The sequence below is a fragment of the Mytilus trossulus genome, chromosome 7, assembly GCF_036588685.1.
Source record: "Mytilus trossulus isolate FHL-02 chromosome 7, PNRI_Mtr1.1.1.hap1, whole genome shotgun sequence".
In the NCBI taxonomy this organism is placed as follows: Eukaryota; Metazoa; Mollusca; class Bivalvia; order Mytilida; family Mytilidae; genus Mytilus; species Mytilus trossulus.
In genome coordinates this window covers 64084611-64108826 of record NC_086379.1, presented here as the reverse complement: position 1 = coordinate 64108826, position 24216 = coordinate 64084611, and the positions used below count along the sequence as shown (strand labels likewise).

The window sequence follows — 24216 nt, the reverse complement described above, 5'->3', positions numbered from 1 at the left end:
AGTGATTTGGTCCAGCTGAAAAAGGATAAAAATTAGCACTTTGGTATGTGTAAAAAGATTACAAGACACCCTAAACATAAAATTGTCCATATTTTGAGTTAGAGCCGATGAAGTTTTTTTATAAGTTTGATATGATTTGCCCCAAAAGTAGTACAACACACTGTAAAAGTTCCTTTGAGAAAGCGCAGGTGGGATTTTTTTATTTTCATTTATGTTCTAAAAGAAATGCACTAAGAAATAATTGTGGTCTCAGACCTTTTAGGTGATTTACAACCATTCTCGACAAAGAAAGATCACTCCAATTATTTGTCTTGAAACTACAAAAAGGCTTGTTTTTGGCCCTTTATTCCTAGACTGTTTGTCCCATAACCCTTAAAATATATCCCAACCTTCTACTTATGGTATTAAACATTGTGGTACAATTTCAGAACAATTGAAATACTTATACACAACTTATTGTCCTGACACAAGATAAATGCTTGTTTTGGGCCCCTAATTCCTAAACCTTAGGGACCATAACCCCCACAATCAATCCCAAAGCTTTCTTTTGTGTTAAAATTTTATTGATTTCTATTTACTTATAATTAACTTAAGTTATCATCCTGAAACCATCTGTCTTCGGACTACACTGACAACGACGACCCTGACAATGTGATACCAATATACAAATTTTTGCGGTCGTATAAAAATATGTTATTTACCTTTGAACAGAATCTCGTAATTAATAAGTATTTCGACAAAATTTTAAATTTTAAAAGCATGAAGGAAAAAAAGTCTGGAAAACTAATTTGCCGGTTCGACAGAGGGACAGAGTGCAAACCTTAAGTCTCCTTTGTTGCTAGGGGTCTAATAAAGAAATGTAATATGACTGCCAATGAGACAATTATCTACCAAAGTATAAAGTTATAGTAGACAGCACACTATTTAGATTAGTTTTAAGATTATTACCATACACATGTCAGTTGGACTCAGCACTAAAAAGTAAAATCACAAAAATACTGAACTCAGAGGAAAATCAATACGGAAAGTCCATAATCACATGGCAAAATCAAATAACAAAACGCATCTAAAACTAATAGACAAGAACTGTCATATTCCTGACTTGGTACAGGCATTTTCAAATGTAGAAAATGGTGGATTAAACCTGGTTCTATAGCGCTAACCCTCTCTCTTTAATAACAGTCTCATCAAATTCCGTTATATTGACATGATGCGTTAAATAAACAGTCACAATTAATAAAATAGTCAAAATATGGGTACAAATAGTGAATGCATGTAACAAGACTCAAGATGGTGAATATGCCATCTCATAATAAAACTTGTTGACTACATGGTTTTAAAAATCCTTCATTTATTGTTAAAAACAATGATATTCTATAAGTATTATCTTCGCTTGCCAGGGGTTACAATCACCTTCTGTCCTTAACCCTTGGATAGGGAAGATGTATAAGTATATTAACATAATTGGTAAACATGATGACTATTCATGACACTAAAGTAAATAATCATATTTGGCAAGTGTTAATACTCAAAATGGACAAAACTGTTCATACCAAAACAAGCAGACAAGTAAATATAACTGTGTTAATCTTGTCCGCTAGCGTTATTTTTTTGCTTTCTTGCTTCTTTTTCTTTATGTAGCATTTCTAGTCTTTTCACATACTTTTCTGATGGCAATTTTTTTTTATTACAATGTTCAATATAATTTTCTAAATGCTGTTCTTCCAATCCTTCAACTCTTTCATATAAAGTCATGCCCATTTGTTCATCAAGATCGTTTTCTTCTCTTAAAATACCAAAATAAATTAAAAAGGCAGCCAAACTGACGGCAACAATAAGTGGTTGAGCTGCTGGTGGTGGATCATCGTTTCCTTCTTTGATGAATGAAGGAGTCACATTTGCAGCTTTACTTGTTGAAAACTTAATCGGTTCTTCAATGATTTTGTCCTCTGCCAATAAGGTAGAAGAATGATGAATGTATCTTGCATTACTTCCCCTACAACAGCACCTACAAATAATCATTAAAACTGATTAAGTTTATGCATATTTCAACTGATTTCTTATGTGATGCTGTACTAGGTCAGGGGCGGCTTGAGAACTCACATACATGTTTAATCCCATCACATTCATTATGTGTCTGTCCAAAGAGAGTAACCTGTAGTTCAGTGATTGTTATTGGTTTTTGTCAACTGTAAATAGTTGTGATGTTGTTACATTTGTAATATAGCGAAAAAAGTGACGGTTATTATCACAATAATTTAAACTCATAATTTGAATTTTTTTATTTTAATTAAACAGGATTTTTCTCAATATCACAAATATTAAACTTACATTTTAGTCTACAAAGACAAAATTGCAATATCATTGCTGATGAAAATATTTTGCCCTGCATTTTTATTTTTCAATCTACATGATCTATTTGGTCCTTCTTTATTTATCAGTTCATCCTGACTTTTTTAATTGACAAACTGCTAAAAAAACAACTAGAGGCTCTAAAGAGCCTGTGTCGCTCACCTTGGTCTATGTGAATATTAAAGGAAGCAGATGGATTCATGACAAAATTGTGTTTTGGTGATGGTGATGTGTTTGTAAATCTTACTTTACTGAACATTATTGCTTTTTAAAATTTATCTCTATCTATAATTATATTCAAGATAATTACCAAAAACAGCAAAATTTCCTTAAAACTAACAATTCAGGGTCAGCAACCCAACAACGGGTTGTCCTATTCATCTGAAAATTTCAGAACAGATAAATGTTGACCTGATCAACAATTAAACCATGTCAGATTTGCTCTAAATGTTGTGGTTTTTGAGTTAGAGGCCAAAAACTGCATTTTACCCCTACGTTCTATTTTTAGTCATGGCGGCCATCTTGGTTGGATGGCCGGGTCACAAGACACATTTTTTAAACTACATACCCATGAGATGATTGTGGCCAAGTTTGGATTAATTTGGCCCAGTAATTTCAGAGGAGAATAATTTTGTAAAAGGGTACTAAGATATACAAACGAACTAGAGGCTCTAAAGAGCCTGTGTCGCTCACCTTGGTATATGTGAATTAAACAAAGGAAGCAGACAGTTCATGACAAAATTGTGTTTAGGTGATTGTGATGTGTTTGTACATCTTACTTTACTGAACATTCTTGCTGCTTACAATTATCTCTATCTATAATGAACTTGTCCGTGTAGTTCAGTGGAAAATGTTAGTAAAAATTTACAAATTTTATGAAAATTGTTAAAAATTGATTATAAAGCACAATAACTTCTTAGGGGGTCAATTGACCATTTTGGTCATTTGACTTATTTTTTAGTCTTAAATTGCTGAACATTATTGCTGCTTACAGTTTATCTCTATCTATAACCAGATGCTCCGCAGGGCGTAGCTTTATACGACCGCAGAGGTTGAACCCTGAACGGTTGGGGCAAGTATGGACACAACATTCAAGCAGGATTCCGCTCTAAATTTGGATTGTGATTAAATAGTTGACACAGCATAGGTTTCTGACACAGAATGAATGTATTTAAATGAACTTAAAATTTTTGTTTTCTCTTAGAGCAATTCACTATGCTGTTGAATATTAATCCTCTCAAAAAAATGTTTGAAGAAATTTTCTTTTTTATTTATGAAATTTCAAATGAGAAAAATTAAACCCAATTTTTTATTCACATCCCCCTTTCCCTTATTCCAAAACTAATTTCAATTAAAATATTCTAATGGAGTTTGCAACAATGACTACTCATTTAAATACATCATAAAATATTAAGATGTAAAAAAACTGCTTGTTATCACTGAATGGTAAAGATTATTTAAATTTATCAGTTGGTAGTAAAAAGTGAATATATATTGTATATTGTATATAACAAAGATTTAAGTTGATTCTGGACAAAGAAAGATAACTCCAATTAAAAAAAAATCTTGCAGATATTTCTTGCTTACTATACTGGACAAAGAAAGATAACTCTTAATTAAAAAAAAATTTGCTATTTCACAATATTGTGAAATTAGATATTTCTTGCCATTGCACAATACTGTGCAATTGAAAAGACTTGCTATTGCACAATACTTAATATAACAATTTTAGATCCTGATTTGGACCAACTTGAAAACTGGGCCCATAATCAAAAATCTAAGAACATGTTTAGATTCAGCATATCAAAGAGGCCCAAGAATTTAATTTTTGTTAAAATCAAACTTAGTTTCATTTTGGACCCTTTGCACTTTAATTTAGACCAATTTAAAAACTGGACCAAAAATTAAGAATCTACATACACAGTTAGATTTGGCATATCAAAGAACCCCAATTATTCAATTTTTGATGAAATCAAACAATGTTTAATTTTGGACCTCGATTTGGGCCAACTTGAAAACTGGGCCAATAATTAAAAATCTAAGTACATTTTTAGATTCAGCATATCAAAGAACCCCAAGGATTCAATTTTTGTTAAAATCAAACTAAGTTTAATTTTGGACCCTTTGGACCTTAATGTAGACCAATTTGAAAACGGGACCAAAAGTTAAGAATCTACATACACAGTTAGATTCGGCATATTAAAGAACCCCAATTATTCAATTTTGATGAAATCAAACAAAGTTTAATTTTGGACCCTTTGGGCCCCTTTTTCCTTAACTGTTGGGACCAAAACTCCCAAAATCAATACCAACCTTCCTTTTATAGTCATAAACCTTGTGTTTAAATTTCATAGATTTCTATTTACTTATACTAACGCTATGGTGCGAAAACCAAGAAAAATGCTTATTTGGGTCCCTTTTTGGCCCCTAATTCCTAAACGGTTGGGACCGAAACTCCCAAAATCAATACCAATCTGCCTTTTGTGGTCATAAACATTGTGTTTAAATTTCATTGATTTCTATTTACTTTAACTAAAGTTATTGTGCGAAAACCAAGAATAATGCTTATTTGGGCCCTTTTTTGGCCCCTAATTCCTAAACTGTTGAAACCAAAACTCCCAAAATCAATCCCAACCTTTCTTTTGTGGTCATAAACCTTGTGTCAAAATTTCATAGATTTCTATTAACTTAAACTAAAGTTATAGTGCGAAAACCAAGAAAATGCTTATTTGGGCACTTTTTGGCCCCTAATTCCTAAAATGTTGGGACCAAAACTCCCAAAATCAATACCAGCCTTCCTTTTATGGTGATAAACCTTGTGTTAAAATTTCATAGATTTCTATTCACTTTTACTAAAGTTAGAGTGCGAAAACTAAAAGTATTCGGACGACGACGACGACGACGACGACGCCAACGTGATAGCAATATACAACGAAAATTTTTTTTAAATTTGCGGTCGTATAATAATATTCACGATAATAATCCAAAACAGAAAAATTTCCTTAAAATTACCAATTTATGAGCAGCAACCTAACAACAAGTTGTCTGATTCATCTAAAAATTTCAGGTCAGATAGATCTTGACCAGATAAACAATTTTAGGCTGTCAAATTTGATCTAAATGCTTTGGGTTTTGAGTTATAAGCCAAAAACTGCATTTTACCCCTATGTTCTATTTTTAGCCATGGCGGCCATCTTGGTTTGTTTGCCGGGTAAAAAAACACAAATTTTAAACTATATACATCAATGATGTATGTGGCCAAGTTTGGATTAATTTGGCCCGGTAGTTTCAGAGAAGAAGATTTTTGTAAAAGATCATGGAGATTTACGAAAAAAGGTTAAAAATTGACTATAAAGGGCAATAACTCCTAAAGGGGTCAACTGACCATTTTGGTCCTGTTGACTTATTTGTAAATCTTACTTTGCTGAACATTATTGCTGTTTACAGTTTATCTCCATCTAAAATAATATTCAAGATAATAACCAACCAGATGCTCCGCAGGGCGTAGCTTTATACGACCGCAGAGGTTGAACCCTGAACGGTTGGGGCAAGTATGGACACAACATTCAAGCTGGATTCAGCTCTAAATTTGGATTGTGATTGAATAGTTGACACAGCATAGGTTTCTGACACAGAATGAATGTGTTCTAATGAACTTTAAATTTTTGTTTTCTCTTAGAGCAATTCACTATGCTGTTGAATATTAATCCTCTCTAAAAAATGTTTGAAGAAATTTTCATTTTATTTATGAAATTTCATTTCAAATGAGAAAATTGAACCCAATTTTTTTAATCACATCCCCCTTTCCCTTATTCCAAATTAATCTTAATTAAATTTCTAATGGAGTTTGCAACAATAACTACTCATTTAAATACATCATAAAATATTAAGATGTAAAAAAACTGCTTGTTATCACTGAATGGTAAAGATTATTTTAATTTATCAGTTGGTAGTAAAAAGTGAATATACATTGTATATAACAAAGATTTGAGTTGATTCTGGACAAAGAAAGATAACTCCAATTAAAAACAAAAATTGCTATTTCACAATATTGTGAAATTAGATATTTCTTGCTTACTATTTTGGACAAAGAAAGATAACTCTAATTAAAAAAAATATTGCTATTTCACAATACTGTGCAATTAGATATTTCTTGCCATTGTGCAATACTGTGCAATTGAAAAGACTTGCTATTGCACAATACTTAATATAATATTTTAGATCCTGATTTGGACCAACTTGAAAACTGGGCCTATAATCAAAAATCTAAGTACATGTTTGGATTTAGCATATCAAAGAACCCCAAGATTTCAATTTTTGTTAAAATCAAACTAAGTTTAATTTTGGACCCTTTGGACTTTAATGTAGACCAATTTGAAAACAGGACCAAAAAATGAAGAATCTACATACACAGTTAGATTTTGCATATCAAAGAACCCCATTTATTCAATTTTTAATGAAATCAAACAAAGTTTAATTTTGGACCCCGATTTGGACCAACTTGAAAACTGGGCCAATAATCAAGAATCTGAATACATTTTTAGATTCAGCATATCAAAGAACCCAACTGATTAATTTTTTGTCAAAATCAAATTAAGTTTAATTTTAGACCCTTTGGACCTTAATGTAGACCAATTTGAAAATGGGACCAAAAATTAAGAATCTACATACACAGTTAGATTCAGCATATCAAAGAACCCCAATTATTCAATTCTTGATGAAATCAAACAAAGTTTAATTTTGGACCCTTTGGGCCCCTTTTTCCTAAACTGTTAGGACCAAAACTCCCAAAATCACTACCAACCTTCCTTTTATGGTCATAAACCTTGTGTTTAAATTTCATAGATTTCTATATACTTATAACAAAGTTATGGTGTGAAAACCAAGAAAAATGCTTATTTGGGTCCCTTTTTGGCCCCTTATTCCTAAACTGTTGGGACCTAAACTCCCAAAAATCAATACCAATCTTCCTTTTGTGGTCATAAACATTGTGTTTAAATTTCATTGATTTCTATTAACTTAAACTAAAGTTATTGTGCGAAAACCAAGATAATGCTTATTTGGGCCCTTTTTTGGCCCCTAATTCCTAAACTGTTGAAACCAAAACTCCCAAAATCAATCCCAACCTTTCTTTTGTGGTCATAAACCTTGTGTCAAAATTTCATAGATTTCTATTAACTTAAACTTAAGTTATAGCGCGAAAACCAAGAAAATGCTTATTTGGGCCCTTTTTGGCCCCTAATTCCTAAAATGTTGGGACCAAAACTCCCAAAATCAATACCACCCTTCATTTTGTGGTCATAAACCTTGTGTTAAAATTTCATAGATTTCTATTCACTTTTACTAAAGTTAGAGTGCGAAAACTAAAAGTATTCGGAAGACGACGACGACGACGACGACGACGACGCCAACGTGATAGCAATATACGACGAAAATTTTTTCAAAATTTGCGGTCGTATAAAAAAATTCTTGCAATAAGATATTTCTTGCTTACTATTTTGGACAAAGAAAGATAACTCTAATTAAAAAAAAATTTGCTATTTCACAACATTGTGAAATTAGATATTTCTTGCCATTGCACAATACTGTAGCAATTGAAAAGACTTGCTATTCCACAATACTTAATATAATAATTTTAGATCCTGATTTGGACCAACTTGAAAACTGGGCCCATAATCAAAAATCTAAGTACATGTTTAGATTCAGCATATCAAAGAGGCCCAAGAATTTAATTTTTGTTAAAATCAAACTTAGTTTAATTTTGGACTCTTTGGACCTTAATGTAGGCCAATTTGAAAACGGGACCAAAAATGAAGAATCTACATACACAGTTAGATTTGGCATATCAAAGAACCCCATTTATTCAATTTTTGATGAAATCAAAAAAGTTGAATTTTGGACCCCGATTTGGGCCAACTTGAAAACTGGGCCAATAATAAAAAATCTAAGTTCATTTTTAGATTCAGCATATCAAAGAACCCCAAGGATTCAATTTTGGTTAAAATCAAACTAAGTTTAATTTTGGACCCTTTGGACCTTAATGTAGACCAATTTGAAAACGGGACCAAAAGTTAAGAATCTACATACACAGTTAGATTCGGCATATCAAAGAACCCCAATTATTCAATTTTGATGAAATCAAACAAAGTTTAATTTTGGACCCTTTGGGCCCCTTTTTCCTAAACTGTTGGGACCAAAACTCCCAAAATCAATACCAACTTTCCTTTTATGGTCATTAACCTTGTGTTTAAATTTCATAGATTTCTATTTACATATACTAACGTTATGGTGTGAAAACCAAGAAAAATGCTTATTTGGGTCCCTTTTTGGCCCCTAATTCCTAAACTGTTGTAACCTAAACTCCCAAAATCAATACCTATCTTCCTTTTGTGGTCATAAACATTATGTTTAAGTTTCATTGTTTTATATTTACTTAAACTAAAGTTATTGTGCGAAAACCCAGAATAATGCTTATTTGGGCCCTTTTTTGGCCCCTAATTCCTAAACTGTTAAAACCAAAACTCCCAAAATCAATCCCAACCTTTCTTTTGTGGTCATCAACCTTGTGTCAAAATTTCATAGATTTCTATTAACTTAAACTTAAGTTATAGCGCGAAAACCAAGAAAATGCTTATTTGGGCCCTTTTTGGCCCCTAATTCCTAAAATGTTGGGACCAAAACTCCCAAAATCAATACCACCCTTCATTTTGTGGTCATAAACCTTGTGTTAAAATTTCATAGATTTCTATTCACTTTTACTAAAGTTAGAGTGCGAAAACTAAAAGTATTCGGAAGACGACGACGACGACGACGACGACGCCAACGTGATAGCAATATACGACGAAAATTTTTTCAAAATTTGCGGTCGTATAAAAAAATTCTTGCAATAAGATATTTCTTGCTTACTATTTTGGACAAAGAAAGATAACTCTAATTAAAAAAAAATTTGCTATTTCACAACATTGTGAAATTAGATATTTCTTGCCATTGCACAATACTGTAGCAATTGAAAAGACTTGCTATTCCACAATACTTAATATAATAATTTTAGATCCTGATTTGGACCAACTTGAAAACTGGGCCCATAATCAAAAATCTAAGTACATGTTTAGATTCAGCATATCAAAGAGGCCCAAGAATTTAATTTTTGTTAAAATCAAACTTAGTTTAATTTTGGACTCTTTGGACCTTAATGTAGGCCAATTTGAAAACGGGACCAAAAATGAAGAATCTACATACACAGTTAGATTTGGCATATCAAAGAACCCCATTTATTCAATTTTTGATGAAATCAAAAAAGTTGAATTTTGGACCCCGATTTGGGCCAACTTGAAAACTGGGCCAATAATAAAAAATCTAAGTTCATTTTTAGATTCAGCATATCAAAGAACCCCAAGGATTCAATTTTGGTTAAAATCAAACTAAGTTTAATTTTGGACCCTTTGGACCTTAATGTAGACCAATTTGAAAACGGGACCAAAAGTTAAGAATCTACATACACAGTTAGATTCGGCATATCAAAGAACCCCAATTATTCAATTTTGATGAAATCAAACAAAGTTTAATTTTGGACCCTTTGGGCCCCTTTTTCCTAAACTGTTGGGACCAAAACTCCCAAAATCAATACCAACTTTCCTTTTATGGTCATTAACCTTGTGTTTAAATTTCATAGATTTCTATTTACATATACTAACGTTATGGTGTGAAAACCAAGAAAAATGCTTATTTGGGTCCCTTTTTGGCCCCTAATTCCTAAACTGTTGTAACCTAAACTCCCAAAATCAATACCTATCTTCCTTTTGTGGTCATAAACATTATGTTTAAGTTTCATTGTTTTATATTTACTTAAACTAAAGTTATTGTGCGAAAACCCAGAATAATGCTTATTTGGGCCCTTTTTTGGCCCCTAATTCCTAAACTGTTAAAACCAAAACTCCCAAAATCAATCCCAACCTTTCTTTTGTGGTCATCAACCTTGTGTCAAAATTTCATAGATTTCTATTAACTTAAACTTAAGTTATAGCGCGAAAACCAAGAAAATGCTTATTTGGGCCCTTTTTGGCCCCTAATTCCTAAAATGTTGGGACCAAAACTCCCAAAATCAATACCACCCTTCATTTTGTGGTCATAAACCTTGTGTTAAAATTTCATAGATTTCTATTCACTTTTACTAAAGTTAGAGTGCGAAAACTAAAAGTATTCGGAAGACGACGACGACGACGACGCCAACGTGATAGCAATATACGACGAAAATTTTTTCAAAATTTGCGGTCGTATAAAAAAATTCTTGCAATAAGATATTTCTTGCTTACTATTTTGGACAAAGAAAGATAACTCTAATTAAAAAAAAATTTGCTATTTCACAACATTGTGAAATTAGATATTTCTTGCCATTGCACAATACTGTAGCAATTGAAAAGACTTGCTATTCCACAATACTTAATATAATAATTTTAGATCCTGATTTGGACCAACTTGAAAACTGGGCCCATAATCAAAAATCTAAGTACATGTTTAGATTCAGCATATCAAAGAGGCCCAAGAATTTAATTTTTGTTAAAATCAAACTTAGTTTAATTTTGGACTCTTTGGACCTTAATGTAGGCCAATTTGAAAACGGGACCAAAAATGAAGAATCTACATACACAGTTAGATTTGGCATATCAAAGAACCCCATTTATTCAATTTTTGATGAAATCAAAAAAGTTGAATTTTGGACCCCGATTTGGGCCAACTTGAAAACTGGGCCAATAATAAAAAATCTAAGTTCATTTTTAGATTCAGCATATCAAAGAACCCCAAGGATTCAATTTTGGTTAAAATCAAACTAAGTTTAATTTTGGACCCTTTGGACCTTAATGTAGACCAATTTGAAAACGGGACCAAAAGTTAAGAATCTACATACACAGTTAGATTCGGCATATCAAAGAACCCCAATTATTCAATTTTGATGAAATCAAACAAAGTTTAATTTTGGACCCTTTGGGCCCCTTTTTCCTAAACTGTTGGGACCAAAACTCACAAAATCAATACCAACTTTCCTTTTATGGTCATTAACCTTGTGTTTAAATTTCATAGATTTCTATTTACATATACTAACGTTATGGTGTGAAAACCAAGAAAAATGCTTATTTGGGTCCCTTTTTGGCCCCTAATTCCTAAACTGTTGTAACCTAAACTCCCAAAATCAATACCTATCTTCCTTTTGTGGTCATAAACATTATGTTTAAGTTTCATTGTTTTATATTTACTTAAACTAAAGTTATTGTGCGAAAACCCAGAATAATGCTTATTTGGGCCCTTTTTTGGCCCCTAATTCCTAAACTGTTAAAACCAAAACTCCCAAAATCAATCCCAACCTTTCTTTTGTGGTCATCAACCTTGTGTCAAAATTTCATAGATTTCTATTAACTTAAACTTAAGTTATAGCGCGAAAACCAAGAAAATGCTTATTTGGGCCCTTTTTGGCCCCTAATTCCTAAAATGTTGGGACCAAAACTCCCAAAATCAATACCACCCTTCATTTTGTGGTCATAAACCTTGTGTTAAAATTTCATAGATTTCTATTCACTTTTACTAAAGTTAGAGTGCGAAAACTAAAAGTATTCGGAAGACGACGACGACGACGCCAACGTGATAGCAATATACGACGAAAATTTTTTCAAAATTTGCGGTCGTATAAAAAAATTCTTGCAATAAGATATTTCTTGCTTACTATTTTGGACAAAGAAAGATAACTCTAATTAAAAAAAAATTTGCTATTTCACAACATTGTGAAATTAGATATTTCTTGCCATTGCACAATACTGTAGCAATTGAAAAGACTTGCTATTCCACAATACTTAATATAATAATTTTAGATCCTGATTTGGACCAACTTGAAAACTGGGCCCATAATCAAAAATCTAAGTACATGTTTAGATTCAGCATATCAAAGAGGCCCAAGAATTTAATTTTTGTTAAAATCAAACTTAGTTTAATTTTGGACTCTTTGGACCTTAATGTAGGCCAATTTGAAAACGGGACCAAAAATGAAGAATCTACATACACAGTTAGATTTGGCATATCAAAGAACCCCATTTATTCAATTTTTGATGAAATCAAAAAAGTTGAATTTTGGACCCCGATTTGGGCCAACTTGAAAACTGGGCCAATAATAAAAAATCTAAGTTCATTTTTAGATTCAGCATATCAAAGAACCCCAAGGATTCAATTTTGGTTAAAATCAAACTAAGTTTAATTTTGGACCCTTTGGACCTTAATGTAGACCAATTTGAAAACGGGACCAAAAGTTAAGAATCTACATACACAGTTAGATTCGGCATATCAAAGAACCCCAATTATTCAATTTTGATGAAATCAAACAAAGTTTAATTTTGGACCCTTTGGGCCCCTTTTTCCTAAACTGTTGGGACCAAAACTCCCAAAATCAATACCAACTTTCCTTTTATGGTCATTAACCTTGTGTTTAAATTTCATAGATTTCTATTTACATATACTAACGTTATGGTGTGAAAACCAAGAAAAATGCTTATTTGGGTCCCTTTTTGGCCCCTAATTCCTAAACTGTTGTAACCTAAACTCCCAAAATCAATACCTATCTTCCTTTTGTGGTCATAAACATTATGTTTAAGTTTCATTGTTTTATATTTACTTAAACTAAAGTTATTGTGCGAAAACCCAGAATAATGCTTATTTGGGCCCTTTTTTGGCCCCTAATTCCTAAACTGTTAAAACCAAAACTCCCAAAATCAATCCCAACCTTTCTTTTGTGGTCATCAACCTTGTGTCAAAATTTCATAGATTTCTATTAACTTAAACTTAAGTTATAGCGCGAAAACCAAGAAAATGCTTATTTGGGCCCTTTTTGGCCCCTAATTCCTAAAATGTTGGGACCAAAACTCCCAAAATCAATACCACCCTTCATTTTGTGGTCATAAACCTTGTGTTAAAATTTCATAGATTTCTATTCACTTTTACTAAAGTTAGAGTGCGAAAACTAAAAGTATTCGGAAGACGACGACGACGACGACGCCAACGTGATAGCAATATACGACGAAAATTTTTTCAAAATTTGCGGTCGTATAAAAAAATTCTTGCAATAAGATATTTCTTGCTTACTATTTTGGACAAAGAAAGATAACTCTAATTAAAAAAAAATTTGCTATTTCACAACATTGTGAAATTAGATATTTCTTGCCATTGCACAATACTGTAGCAATTGAAAAGACTTGCTATTCCACAATACTTAATATAATAATTTTAGATCCTGATTTGGACCAACTTGAAAACTGGGCCCATAATCAAAAATCTAAGTACATGTTTAGATTCAGCATATCAAAGAGGCCCAAGAATTTAATTTTTGTTAAAATCAAACTTAGTTTAATTTTGGACTCTTTGGACCTTAATGTAGGCCAATTTGAAAACGGGACCAAAAATGAAGAATCTACATACACAGTTAGATTTGGCATATCAAAGAACCCCATTTATTCAATTTTTGATGAAATCAAAAAAGTTGAATTTTGGACCCCGATTTGGGCCAACTTGAAAACTGGGCCAATAATAAAAAATCTAAGTTCATTTTTAGATTCAGCATATCAAAGAACCCCAAGGATTCAATTTTGGTTAAAATCAAACTAAGTTTAATTTTGGACCCTTTGGACCTTAATGTAGACCAATTTGAAAACGGGACCAAAAGTTAAGAATCTACATACACAGTTAGATTCGGCATATCAAAGAACCCCAATTATTCAATTTTGATGAAATCAAACAAAGTTTAATTTTGGACCCTTTGGGCCCCTTTTTCCTAAACTGTTGGGACCAAAACTCCCAAAATCAATACCAACTTTCCTTTTATGGTCATTAACCTTGTGTTTAAATTTCATAGATTTCTATTTACATATACTAACGTTATGGTGTGAAAACCAAGAAAAATGCTTATTTGGGTCCCTTTTTGGCCCCTAATTCCTAAACTGTTGTAACCTAAACTCCCAAAATCAATACCTATCTTCCTTTTGTGGTCATAAACATTATGTTTAAGTTTCATTGTTTTATATTTACTTAAACTAAAGTTATTGTGCGAAAACCCAGAATAATGCTTATTTGGGCCCTTTTTTGGCCCCTAATTCCTAAACTGTTAAAACCAAAACTCCCAAAATCAATCCCAACCTTTCTTTTGTGGTCATCAACCTTGTGTCAAAATTTCATAGATTTCTATTAACTTAAACTTAAGTTATAGCGCGAAAACCAAGAAAATGCTTATTTGGGCCCTTTTTGGCCCCTAATTCCTAAAATGTTGGGACCAAAACTCCCAAAATCAATACCACCCTTCATTTTGTGGTCATAAACCTTGTGTTAAAATTTCATAGATTTCTATTCACTTTTACTAAAGTTAGAGTGCGAAAACTAAAAGTATTCGGAAGACGACGACGACGACGACGCCAACGTGATAGCAATATACGACGAAAATTTTTTCAAAATTTGCGGTCGTATAAAAAAATTCTTGCAATAAGATATTTCTTGCTTACTATTTTGGACAAAGAAAGATAACTCTAATTAAAAAAAAATTTGCTATTTCACAACATTGTGAAATTAGATATTTCTTGCCATTGCACAATACTGTAGCAATTGAAAAGACTTGCTATTCCACAATACTTAATATAATAATTTTAGATCCTGATTTGGACCAACTTGAAAACTGGGCCCATAATCAAAAATCTAAGTACATGTTTAGATTCAGCATATCAAAGAGGCCCAAGAATTTAATTTTTGTTAAAATCAAACTTAGTTTAATTTTGGACTCTTTGGACCTTAATGTAGGCCAATTTGAAAACGGGACCAAAAATGAAGAATCTACATACACAGTTAGATTTGGCATATCAAAGAACCCCATTTATTCAATTTTTGATGAAATCAAAAAAGTTGAATTTTGGACCCCGATTTGGGCCAACTTGAAAACTGGGCCAATAATAAAAAATCTAAGTTCATTTTTAGATTCAGCATATCAAAGAACCCCAAGGATTCAATTTTGGTTAAAATCAAACTAAGTTTAATTTTGGACCCTTTGGACCTTAATGTAGACCAATTTGAAAACGGGACCAAAAGTTAAGAATCTACATACACAGTTAGATTCGGCATATCAAAGAACCCCAATTATTCAATTTTGATGAAATCAAACAAAGTTTAATTTTGGACCCTTTGGGCCCCTTTTTCCTAAACTGTTGGGACCAAAACTCCCAAAATCAATACCAACTTTCCTTTTATGGTCATTAACCTTGTGTTTAAATTTCATAGATTTCTATTTACATATACTAACGTTATGGTGTGAAAACCAAGAAAAATGCTTATTTGGGTCCCTTTTTGGCCCCTAATTCCTAAACTGTTGTAACCTAAACTCCCAAAATCAATACCTATCTTCCTTTTGTGGTCATAAACATTATGTTTAAGTTTCATTGTTTTATATTTACTTAAACTAAAGTTATTGTGCGAAAACCCAGAATAATGCTTATTTGGGCCCTTTTTTGGCCCCTAATTCCTAAACTGTTAAAACCAAAACTCCCAAAATCAATCCCAACCTTTCTTTTGTGGTCATCAACCTTGTGTCAAAATTTCATAGATTTCTATTAACTTAAACTAAAGTTATAGTGCGAAAACCAAGAAAATGCTTATTTGGGCCCTTTTTGGCCCCTAATTCCTAAAATGTTAGGCCCAAAACTCCCAAAATCAATACCAACCTTCCTTTTATGGTGATAAACCTTGTGTTAAAATTTCATAGATTTCTATTCACTTTTACTAAAGTTAGAGTGCGAAAACTAAAAGTATTCGGACGACGACGACGACGACGCCAACGTGATAGCAATATACGACGAAAATTTTTTCAAAATTTGCGGTCGTATAAAAACAGTAAAATTTCCTTAAAATTACCAATTTAGGGGCAGCAACCCAACAAGGGGTTGTTTGATTCATCTTAAACTCTCAGGGCAGATAGATCTTGACCAGATAAACAATTTTACCCATGTCAGATTTGCTCTAAATGCTTTGATTTTGAGTTATAAGCCAAAAACTGCATTTTACCCCTATGTTCTATTTTTAGCCATGGCGGCCATCTTGGTTTGTTGGCCTGGTAACAAAACACAAATTTTAAACTAGATACATCAATGATGATTGTGGCCAAGTTTGGATTAATTTGGCCCGGTAGTTTCAGAGAAGAAGATTTTTGTAAAAGATCATGGAGATTTACGAAAAAAGGTTAAAAATTGACTATAAAGGGCATTAACTCCTAAAGGGGTCAACTGACCATTTTGATCCTGTTGACTTATTTGTAAATCTTTCTTTGCTGAACATTATTGCTGTTTACAGTTTATCTCCATCTATAATAATATTCAAGATAATAACCAAAAACAGTAAAATTTCCTTAAAATTACCAATTTAGGGGTAGCAACCCAACAATGGGTTGTCTGATTCATCTAAAAATTTCAGGGCAGATAGATCTTGACCAGATTAACAATTTTACCCCATGTCAGATTTGCTCTTAATGCTTTGGTTTTTGAGTTATAAGCCAAAAACTGCATTTTACCCCTATGTTCTATTTTTAGCCATGGTGGCCATCTTGGATGGTTGGCTGGGTAAAAAAAACACAAACTTTAAACAAGATACATCAATGATGATTGTGGCCAAGTTTGGTTTAATTTGGCCCAGTAGTTTCAGAGGAGAAGATTTTTGTAAAAGTTTACGGACGCCTGAGGCCAGGTGAGCTAAAAACAACATCAAACATCATACTTAGATGCTTCTGTAAGTCTGATTTTGGTATAAACCAGTTTGTTATAGTCTGATTTTGGGATGCAGATTATGTTAAAGGCCAAATTTGTTATAGTCCAATTTTGTTAAAGGACAAGATATCATGGATTCACTTGCACCCTACAGGTTAGCACCCTTGTTTGGTGAGAACGTGTATACACCTTATGGCTATTTGTCTGCCATAACTAGCTATCACACTGGTCCAGTAAAATTTTGGCGTTATAATATTGGGACGAAGTCCCCTATAACAGTAGAAAATTCAATGAAAAAAAAAAATCGGGAAAAAATGAACGTATTAATTCATTTAAAAAAAAATGTTTGTTATTAAAAAAAATCGTTACCTGATGACAGCGTTTCTTTGTTTACATTGAATATGACGTCATAACTAAAATCCCTAACAATAGAACCAACAGAACAACAGAATTAAATTGTTGTTGTCAACTGATGAATTATATACTAAAATCGGATCATCAATTTGATTTTAGTATATAATTCATCAGTTGACAACAACAATTTAATTTATTTGGTTTAAAATACAGTAAAAACTTACCTTTTGAGGGAATATTTATTCCAAGATTAATATAACCTACCAGGTAGGTCTATCATAAAAATTTACGGTCAACTCGACTTTTAGAAATAGATGAGCCATGTCGTTTAAATTCTCGTTAATTTCATGTCTTGATATCAATATTGTTTATGATGTTATTATTATCTATTTCATTTTTGTTCGGTTATTTATTATTTGTATGTAAGGGAGAAGACATTCTAAGTTGCAAAACTTGTGTCTAATCCTATTGTCAATGTTTTTGGACAATAAAATATGTTTAAATTAAACTAACAACAGAACCAAAATTGAAAACGTTACGGTATTTCCGTTTCTCTTTTTCACATTGTTGATTTAAAAAAAAAATCATAGACTTCGTCCCCATTCACAGGTACATTATGTAATTCCTGCTTAATATTACAAAATATATGACACCACAATGAAACAGTGATTGTTGTATGTGTCAAAATAAAGGCGGCCGAGTCAGCCAAGACTAGCGATAATGTGTATTGTGAAAATGCATGTAATCTAGCATGCACAATGTACAAAATTATGTATTGCCTCATATCATAAAATAATCTTCTACTTCAAATTTAACCAACTTTTATATGCATTTGAGGGTGTTTTTTTAGCAACAGAACCTTACCCTTAAGGTCCTTATTGTATATTTTTCAATTTGCCCAGCTATAGATGTACATACAACATAGGTTAATTTAGTCCAAATAATTATGACGTTCTTCAATCTTTGTCGTGATGACAGAGTAATCTCTCTTGTAAATTATCCTCTCTTGTAAAATAATTATCAGTAAAAATTATGTAGTTTCTCCTTTGTAAACTAATGACGTTTGGCAAGGCTATTTTAATTTTTTTTCTGGGACGCCTTCCAAACGTCATAATTATTTGGACTAAGGTTTAGTGTGTTTTTTTTCTTTTTATTTATTTTAGAAAAGTTTATTGTACTGCAATATTTACCCTCCATATGTTAATTTTCGTACACAATTGAAGACCCTCACACTTGTTCTTCTCGAAAACGACATGATTCAAATGAAGGACGCGAGGTTATAGTTTTTTCAGTAATGTTCTTCGCCGGTCACATTATTACGAAACGTCTTTCGTAAGAGTCAATGACATTATTTTACATCAATATCAACGGATAAAACTGCCTTATAAAAAACGCAATCATGACCATGACATATGAATTGTTTGTTGCAAATTAAAACTATGATGTAATAAACATATTTCTTCATAGTCATTATTCTTTAAATCATTTCTGTTGTATGATTTGTATCTTACTATTATTTAAGAAGTATTTTCTCTCAAAATCGAAACCAAGCACTTCATTTTACGACATACAATTATGACCTTGACACGAAAGTCTGGTTCGACTGGTTTAGTCATTTATGCCAATCTCCTTGTCTCTACGTTAAAATGATACACATTCATCAAGTTACTGGCGGTGAACTTAAATAAGCAGATGTCTAACAAGTTTGCATCATATCAAAACAGATATTGATATACATTTTATGAAATATGAATGTATGTTCTAAAAATAATTAAACGCCATTTCAGTTCTGAAGTAAATGGAAAAAGTATGGTTAGAATCCTTAATGTTGCTGAGAAAAATGATGCTGCAAAATCAATTGCAAATGTTCTGTCAAGAGGAAGTTCCAGAAAGGTACATCTAAAAGAGAGGTCTCCTTGGACTGTGTTATGAAGGTCAACTCACATGTCAAACCATCTTCCACCATAGCCAAATGATGGGGTCAGACCCATAATTCCGACAGTCTCATAATCTGACAGTACTGTAGTCGGACAGTCCTATAATCCGATAGTCCAACAGTTCGATAGTCCGACTCACTGTCACTTGTCTCTGAAAACCATGCCTATTACGACATGGAAGGATTGTATTTTATTTATTTTTTACGCAAAAACTGTGTCAAATCAATCAGTAGGATGTCTTCATACTGTAAACTGACACTTATCTTGCGGGTGTGACATGAGAAAAATAAATAAAACCGGGAATTCTGAAAATGACACGATTTTACTAGATTCAAAGCCTTCAGACTAATTTCATAATTGATTGCAGTGCCGGTAAATTCGTAATTCTCCTTGGACAAGGAATTCAACTAGCTGTGTAAACTCAAATTACCTGACCCATTTCAGTGCATGGCTTCACTTGACAGCTTTGGTCTCAAACACATGCATTGTTGATTAACAGTCATTACCTATGCGTTTACTTATGTTGTTAATAATTGTGTCTTTTACAGTTGTTTTAAATAATAATTTGAGTCATTTCACCTTTCACAATCCTTCACCTTATGTTTTTTTTCATTTTAAAAAGATTAAATCTAGAATGTGTCCCAAGTTCACGGATGCCCAATACGCACTATCATTTTCTATGTTCAGTGGACCATGTAAATAGGGTAAAATATCTAATTTGGCATTAAATTTAAAAAATATCCTAATAGGCTAGCATAAAGAACATGTTTCCTAAGTTCCTGGTAAGTTTCATGTTAATTGGATTTCATCTTCATCAAAAACTACCTCGACTAAAGTTTTAACCAAAACTTTAACTTGAAGTGGGACAGACGAACAGACAGACGAACAATAAGACGGACGAACAGACCAGAAAACATAAAACCATATATGGGGCATAATAATTCTTTCACTATTTTACTTCATGACTTCCTTAGAACAATTAACTTTGAAAACTACTTTTTTTCATCTATAATCATGATAATACATCCTTTACTTGTTTAACTTTATTTTTTATTATAATCTAATATTATACTCCATAGAAAGTCAAGGTCGTTAAAAACTTCCATTTGTTGAACATTGGAAACAGACCGTGTATAGCCAGACAAGGCTGAATAGAACTTCAAATATAAGTAAAAGAATTTTACCGACCTTGCATGAGTTGTATAGGCAGTCAAGATCGTCAAAACATCCGTCAGAGACATATAATAGTGTCTCTCCTTCATTATTATTAGTTACATGGTGTGTTAGTGACCTATTACGAGATATATGGGGTGAGAGCGAAGATTCCATGCTTCATACAAAATGTACTTCGGTCAACGCTTTTACACACCAATGAAGTTACAAAATTGTATTAATTTTATATAGGACGATATCCATATCCTTTGCAGCAGAAGATCGAGCCCCCTCCCCTCAGCAGAAGAGCTTAGTGTCGGACCATTGGACTGTCAGATTAGTAGACTGTCAGAATATCAGACTGTCAGACTATCCGACTGTCAGACTACTGAACTGTCGGAATTTAGGGTTGTTGGATTATAGCTTCGCTCCCGCCTAATGATCCATTAACTCATTCTCCACAAATATCACAAGCGTAGTATTAATGGATGTACCTTGCTAATGCCAGTAATGGTACTGGTAGCAGAAAATTAAAGTTTGACATCTGATGGCAAAGGGCATTTCCTCCCTCAATCATATGAACCTGTAAAGCAAAATATTGCCGTATGAAATAATGTACCACAAGACAATATTTCATAACTATGTAGTATGAAATATTGTCCTCGTCTATGGAAAAATGTTATGAAATACTGTCAGTGGACAATATTCTATATGAAATTTTGTCCGAAAGACAATATTTGATGGGGGACAATATTTGATGTTACAAACCATCATACTCATATAAATCTAGAAATGTTAAATGAGGGTGGTAATGGGGGAATCTTCATGATGAAGAACAATAAAAATTCTTGCGAAATGAAGCTAATGAGGGGTGTATAAGACATCAGGGAATGGGTGATTTTAAGATCAGAATTTCGGGATTGACCCTTTCGAGATCTGGGAATTCTTTTTTCGAGTTTCAGGATTTGGGGATTTAATATTTTTAAGCTCAGGATTTTGTGTTTTGAAGCCCTTGATTTGGGGTTCAAGACCCCTCACCTACTCGCCCTAGCTAATGGTATTTTTTGGTGCATGACGATCAAATGTACACTTTTTTAGACCATTACAAAAAAATCAACTGGTGAATCATGATACTTTATTTCCAAATACATTGTATAATGGGAATGATATTTATTTAAGACCTCTTACAAATCATGATAAGAATATTTTGACGAATCATGGTAAAATATTAACCAATTTGACGCTAACTGTAGCTGAAAAAGATAGTTTTATGACTGACATTAAAGGGCATTCTTACCCTCTTTAATTGCCCTCACTATGGTTCTTTTCTGTTTTGCTGGCCCAAACCAATCATGTGTCAAGTGAAAAAATATAAGTAAATAAATAATTAAAGTTTGCCACATCTCTGGAGTTGCAACTTTCAAATACTTTTTAATTTAACAAATAATACCTGTATGACTTGATTTCAATAGTTTATTATACAATGTTATGTAAAATACTGTATGTTGTATCTATGTTATGTGTATATGCCCCCTGGGGACCTAATTTGGAAAATCGAATTTATCTTATCTTGTATCTAAGACTAAAATATCAATCAGTGCTTATTCAACATCCAATGGATTTAGTGTAAATATGTCATTATATTCAGAGTCTGTGAAAAATATGACCATGAACAATGGCAAAATATAGGTATTGACAGACTGTAGTAGCACAAATGCATATTATATGAATAACAATAATTCTCAGTATTGTTAAAATTTACGGATAACCGTCTCAATTCTCAAATAAGAAACTCAATTTTAATTTGTAAACCAAAAAATATCTGTGTCAAGATATTCAACAATAATGGCACATTGCTATTTTGATTAATTGATTAAACCATTTGTGCAATAAAATTGTGCTGTTTAAAGTGTAGGGGACCATAGAAAAAACCATACCGACTTCAAGAAGAAACTGAACCAGAAAGGAGTTTTAAAGATCTGCTAAATTGAAGAAAATTTGATTTCAAGCTGGACCCTGAAAATTGACCTACATACAAAATGTATGTGAATATATTTAATTGAAGAATTAGTCAAAACACATTTTTTTTTATATATATGTATAGGCAATCAAAAATGTAACTATTGGTATTGCTGTAATGAATTTTAAATATTGACCCTTTTAATGGATAGGTACGTGAATTGGCTCGGCTATGGAATTAGTGTTCATTTCCTTGACAGAATATTCTGGTTCAAAATTATACGGAACCAAACCTATTTTATCTTCTCTGTCCATTAATAGTTGGTGAATGTTTTTGTTTTGCTTTAATGGTATTACATAATTGAACGTTGGAATCTAAATAGACGGGCTGACGTCACTAATAAAAACAAAATGGTATCTGCCATGTCGGCGGGAAATTTAAAATGGGTAATATATTTACATCCTTTTTACAGGTTTATGACAATATTTCAAAGAGATAAGATGTTTTATTACAGTACTATACAAATATAAAATAGATTCTTTACACAATTACATTTTTAGTGTGTTTCCTTCCCGTTTAAGATACAAATGTACAAGAAATAAAATTTAAAATGATTTAAAAAAAAAATTCACATGCATTTTGTTTCTAAATCTATTTTCTTTAGTTCTGATTCCATTCTGCATTAAATGAACAACTATTTCTGTTTTTCAGCGAGAAGGATTTTCCAAATTCAACAAAATATATGAATTTGAATACAACATTCTGAATATGAACAACTGTACAATGTCAATGACAAGTTTATCAGGGCATTTGTTGGAGATGGATTTCATTGGTCAATACAGAAAATGGTCAGTCAAATTTTAGTAGAAATGTCCCTTACATTTTTATTGTCCATATTGTTTATAGTTCAGATTAAAACACTAGAAAAAAAAAGCTGTTAAGTAGGAAAAAGGTGCAAATTTTTACATGACATTTTTCTTCTCTCTTTCTGTGACTAATCCTGTCAGAATACAGTCTTGAAAAATACAAGTTGCCATGGTAGATCTTGTCAAAGAACAACTGTTAATAGATATATTGTATCTCTTATTTATGTTTGGTTAGAAAAAAAAAGATGACAACTAAATTACTGTTTTCACCTTTCATGCATTTAATTTTTCAAGGAAGTATCCCTCCTTGATTTGAATCATTAATCAACTAGAACAATGAAAACAATAAGTCATGTAAAAAGTAAAAACACAAAAATACCGAACTCCGAGGAAAATTCAAAAAGGAAAATCAAAAATCAAAAGGCAAAATCAAAAGTCCAAACACATCAAACGAATGGATAACAATTGTCATATTCCTGACTTGTAAGTGATTCTTTTGAAGGAGAGTTTGATTTTACAAAACACAATCACATATACTTATATCACTCTTTTCACCTTCAAGAAATAAGGTGAAATTTCAAACTTATATGAAAAACTTAAGGTTGAGTGTACATTAATAAGACATCAACCCAGAATCTGAAATCAAAAAAGAAATATCTGAACTGAAATGCAGCATCCTGAATATGAGCAACTGTACAATATCAATGACAAGTAAATCATATGTAATTAACATAAAATAATGGATTATTTTAAACCAAAACAACACATGGTTGGAATTTATGTCTGTTTTATTTTAAAATAAAATTTTGAAAGTATAAAATTGATAG

General features: G+C 32.1%; 2 protein-coding genes across 2 annotated transcripts in view; one reads left to right on the top strand and one right to left on the bottom strand.

Annotated features, from left to right (window-relative positions):
* Positions 1-1394: 1394 nt before the first annotated feature.
* On the bottom strand, positions 1395-18843 carry LOC134727211 (uncharacterized). The gene is made up of 2 exons (XM_063591591.1): positions 18665-18843; positions 1395-2008 (listed from the first exon to the last, which is right to left on the bottom strand). The coding sequence occupies exons 1-2, from the start codon at positions 18727-18729 to the stop codon at positions 1585-1587; spliced, it is 489 nt and encodes a 162-aa protein (XP_063447661.1). The 5' UTR covers positions 18730-18843; the 3' UTR covers positions 1395-1584.
* Positions 18844-19065: 222 nt separating this feature from the next.
* LOC134725545 (DNA topoisomerase 3-alpha-like) overlaps positions 19066-24216 on the top strand; it is a 49586-nt gene continuing 44435 nt past the window's right edge. Inside the window, exons 1-2 of the mRNA XM_063589454.1 lie at positions 19066-19367; positions 23235-23371. Coding sequence (XP_063445524.1) covers positions 19227-19367; positions 23235-23371 — 278 coding nt within the window. The 5' untranslated portion in view covers positions 19066-19226. The remainder of the gene's footprint in view (positions 19368-23234; positions 23372-24216) is intronic.

What these genes read in the sequence shown, in the direction of transcription:
- LOC134727211 (XM_063591591.1), bottom strand. Translation starts at nt 18,729, where the DNA reads ATGTCGTTTTCGAGAAGAACAAGTGTGAGGGTCTTCAATTGTGTACGA. An exon ending in CGAAAATTAACATATGGAGG is followed by an intron (nt 2,009 to 18,664) that starts GTAAATATTGCA and finishes GATTATTTGTAG; the next exon opens with GTGCTGTTGTAGGGGAAGTA.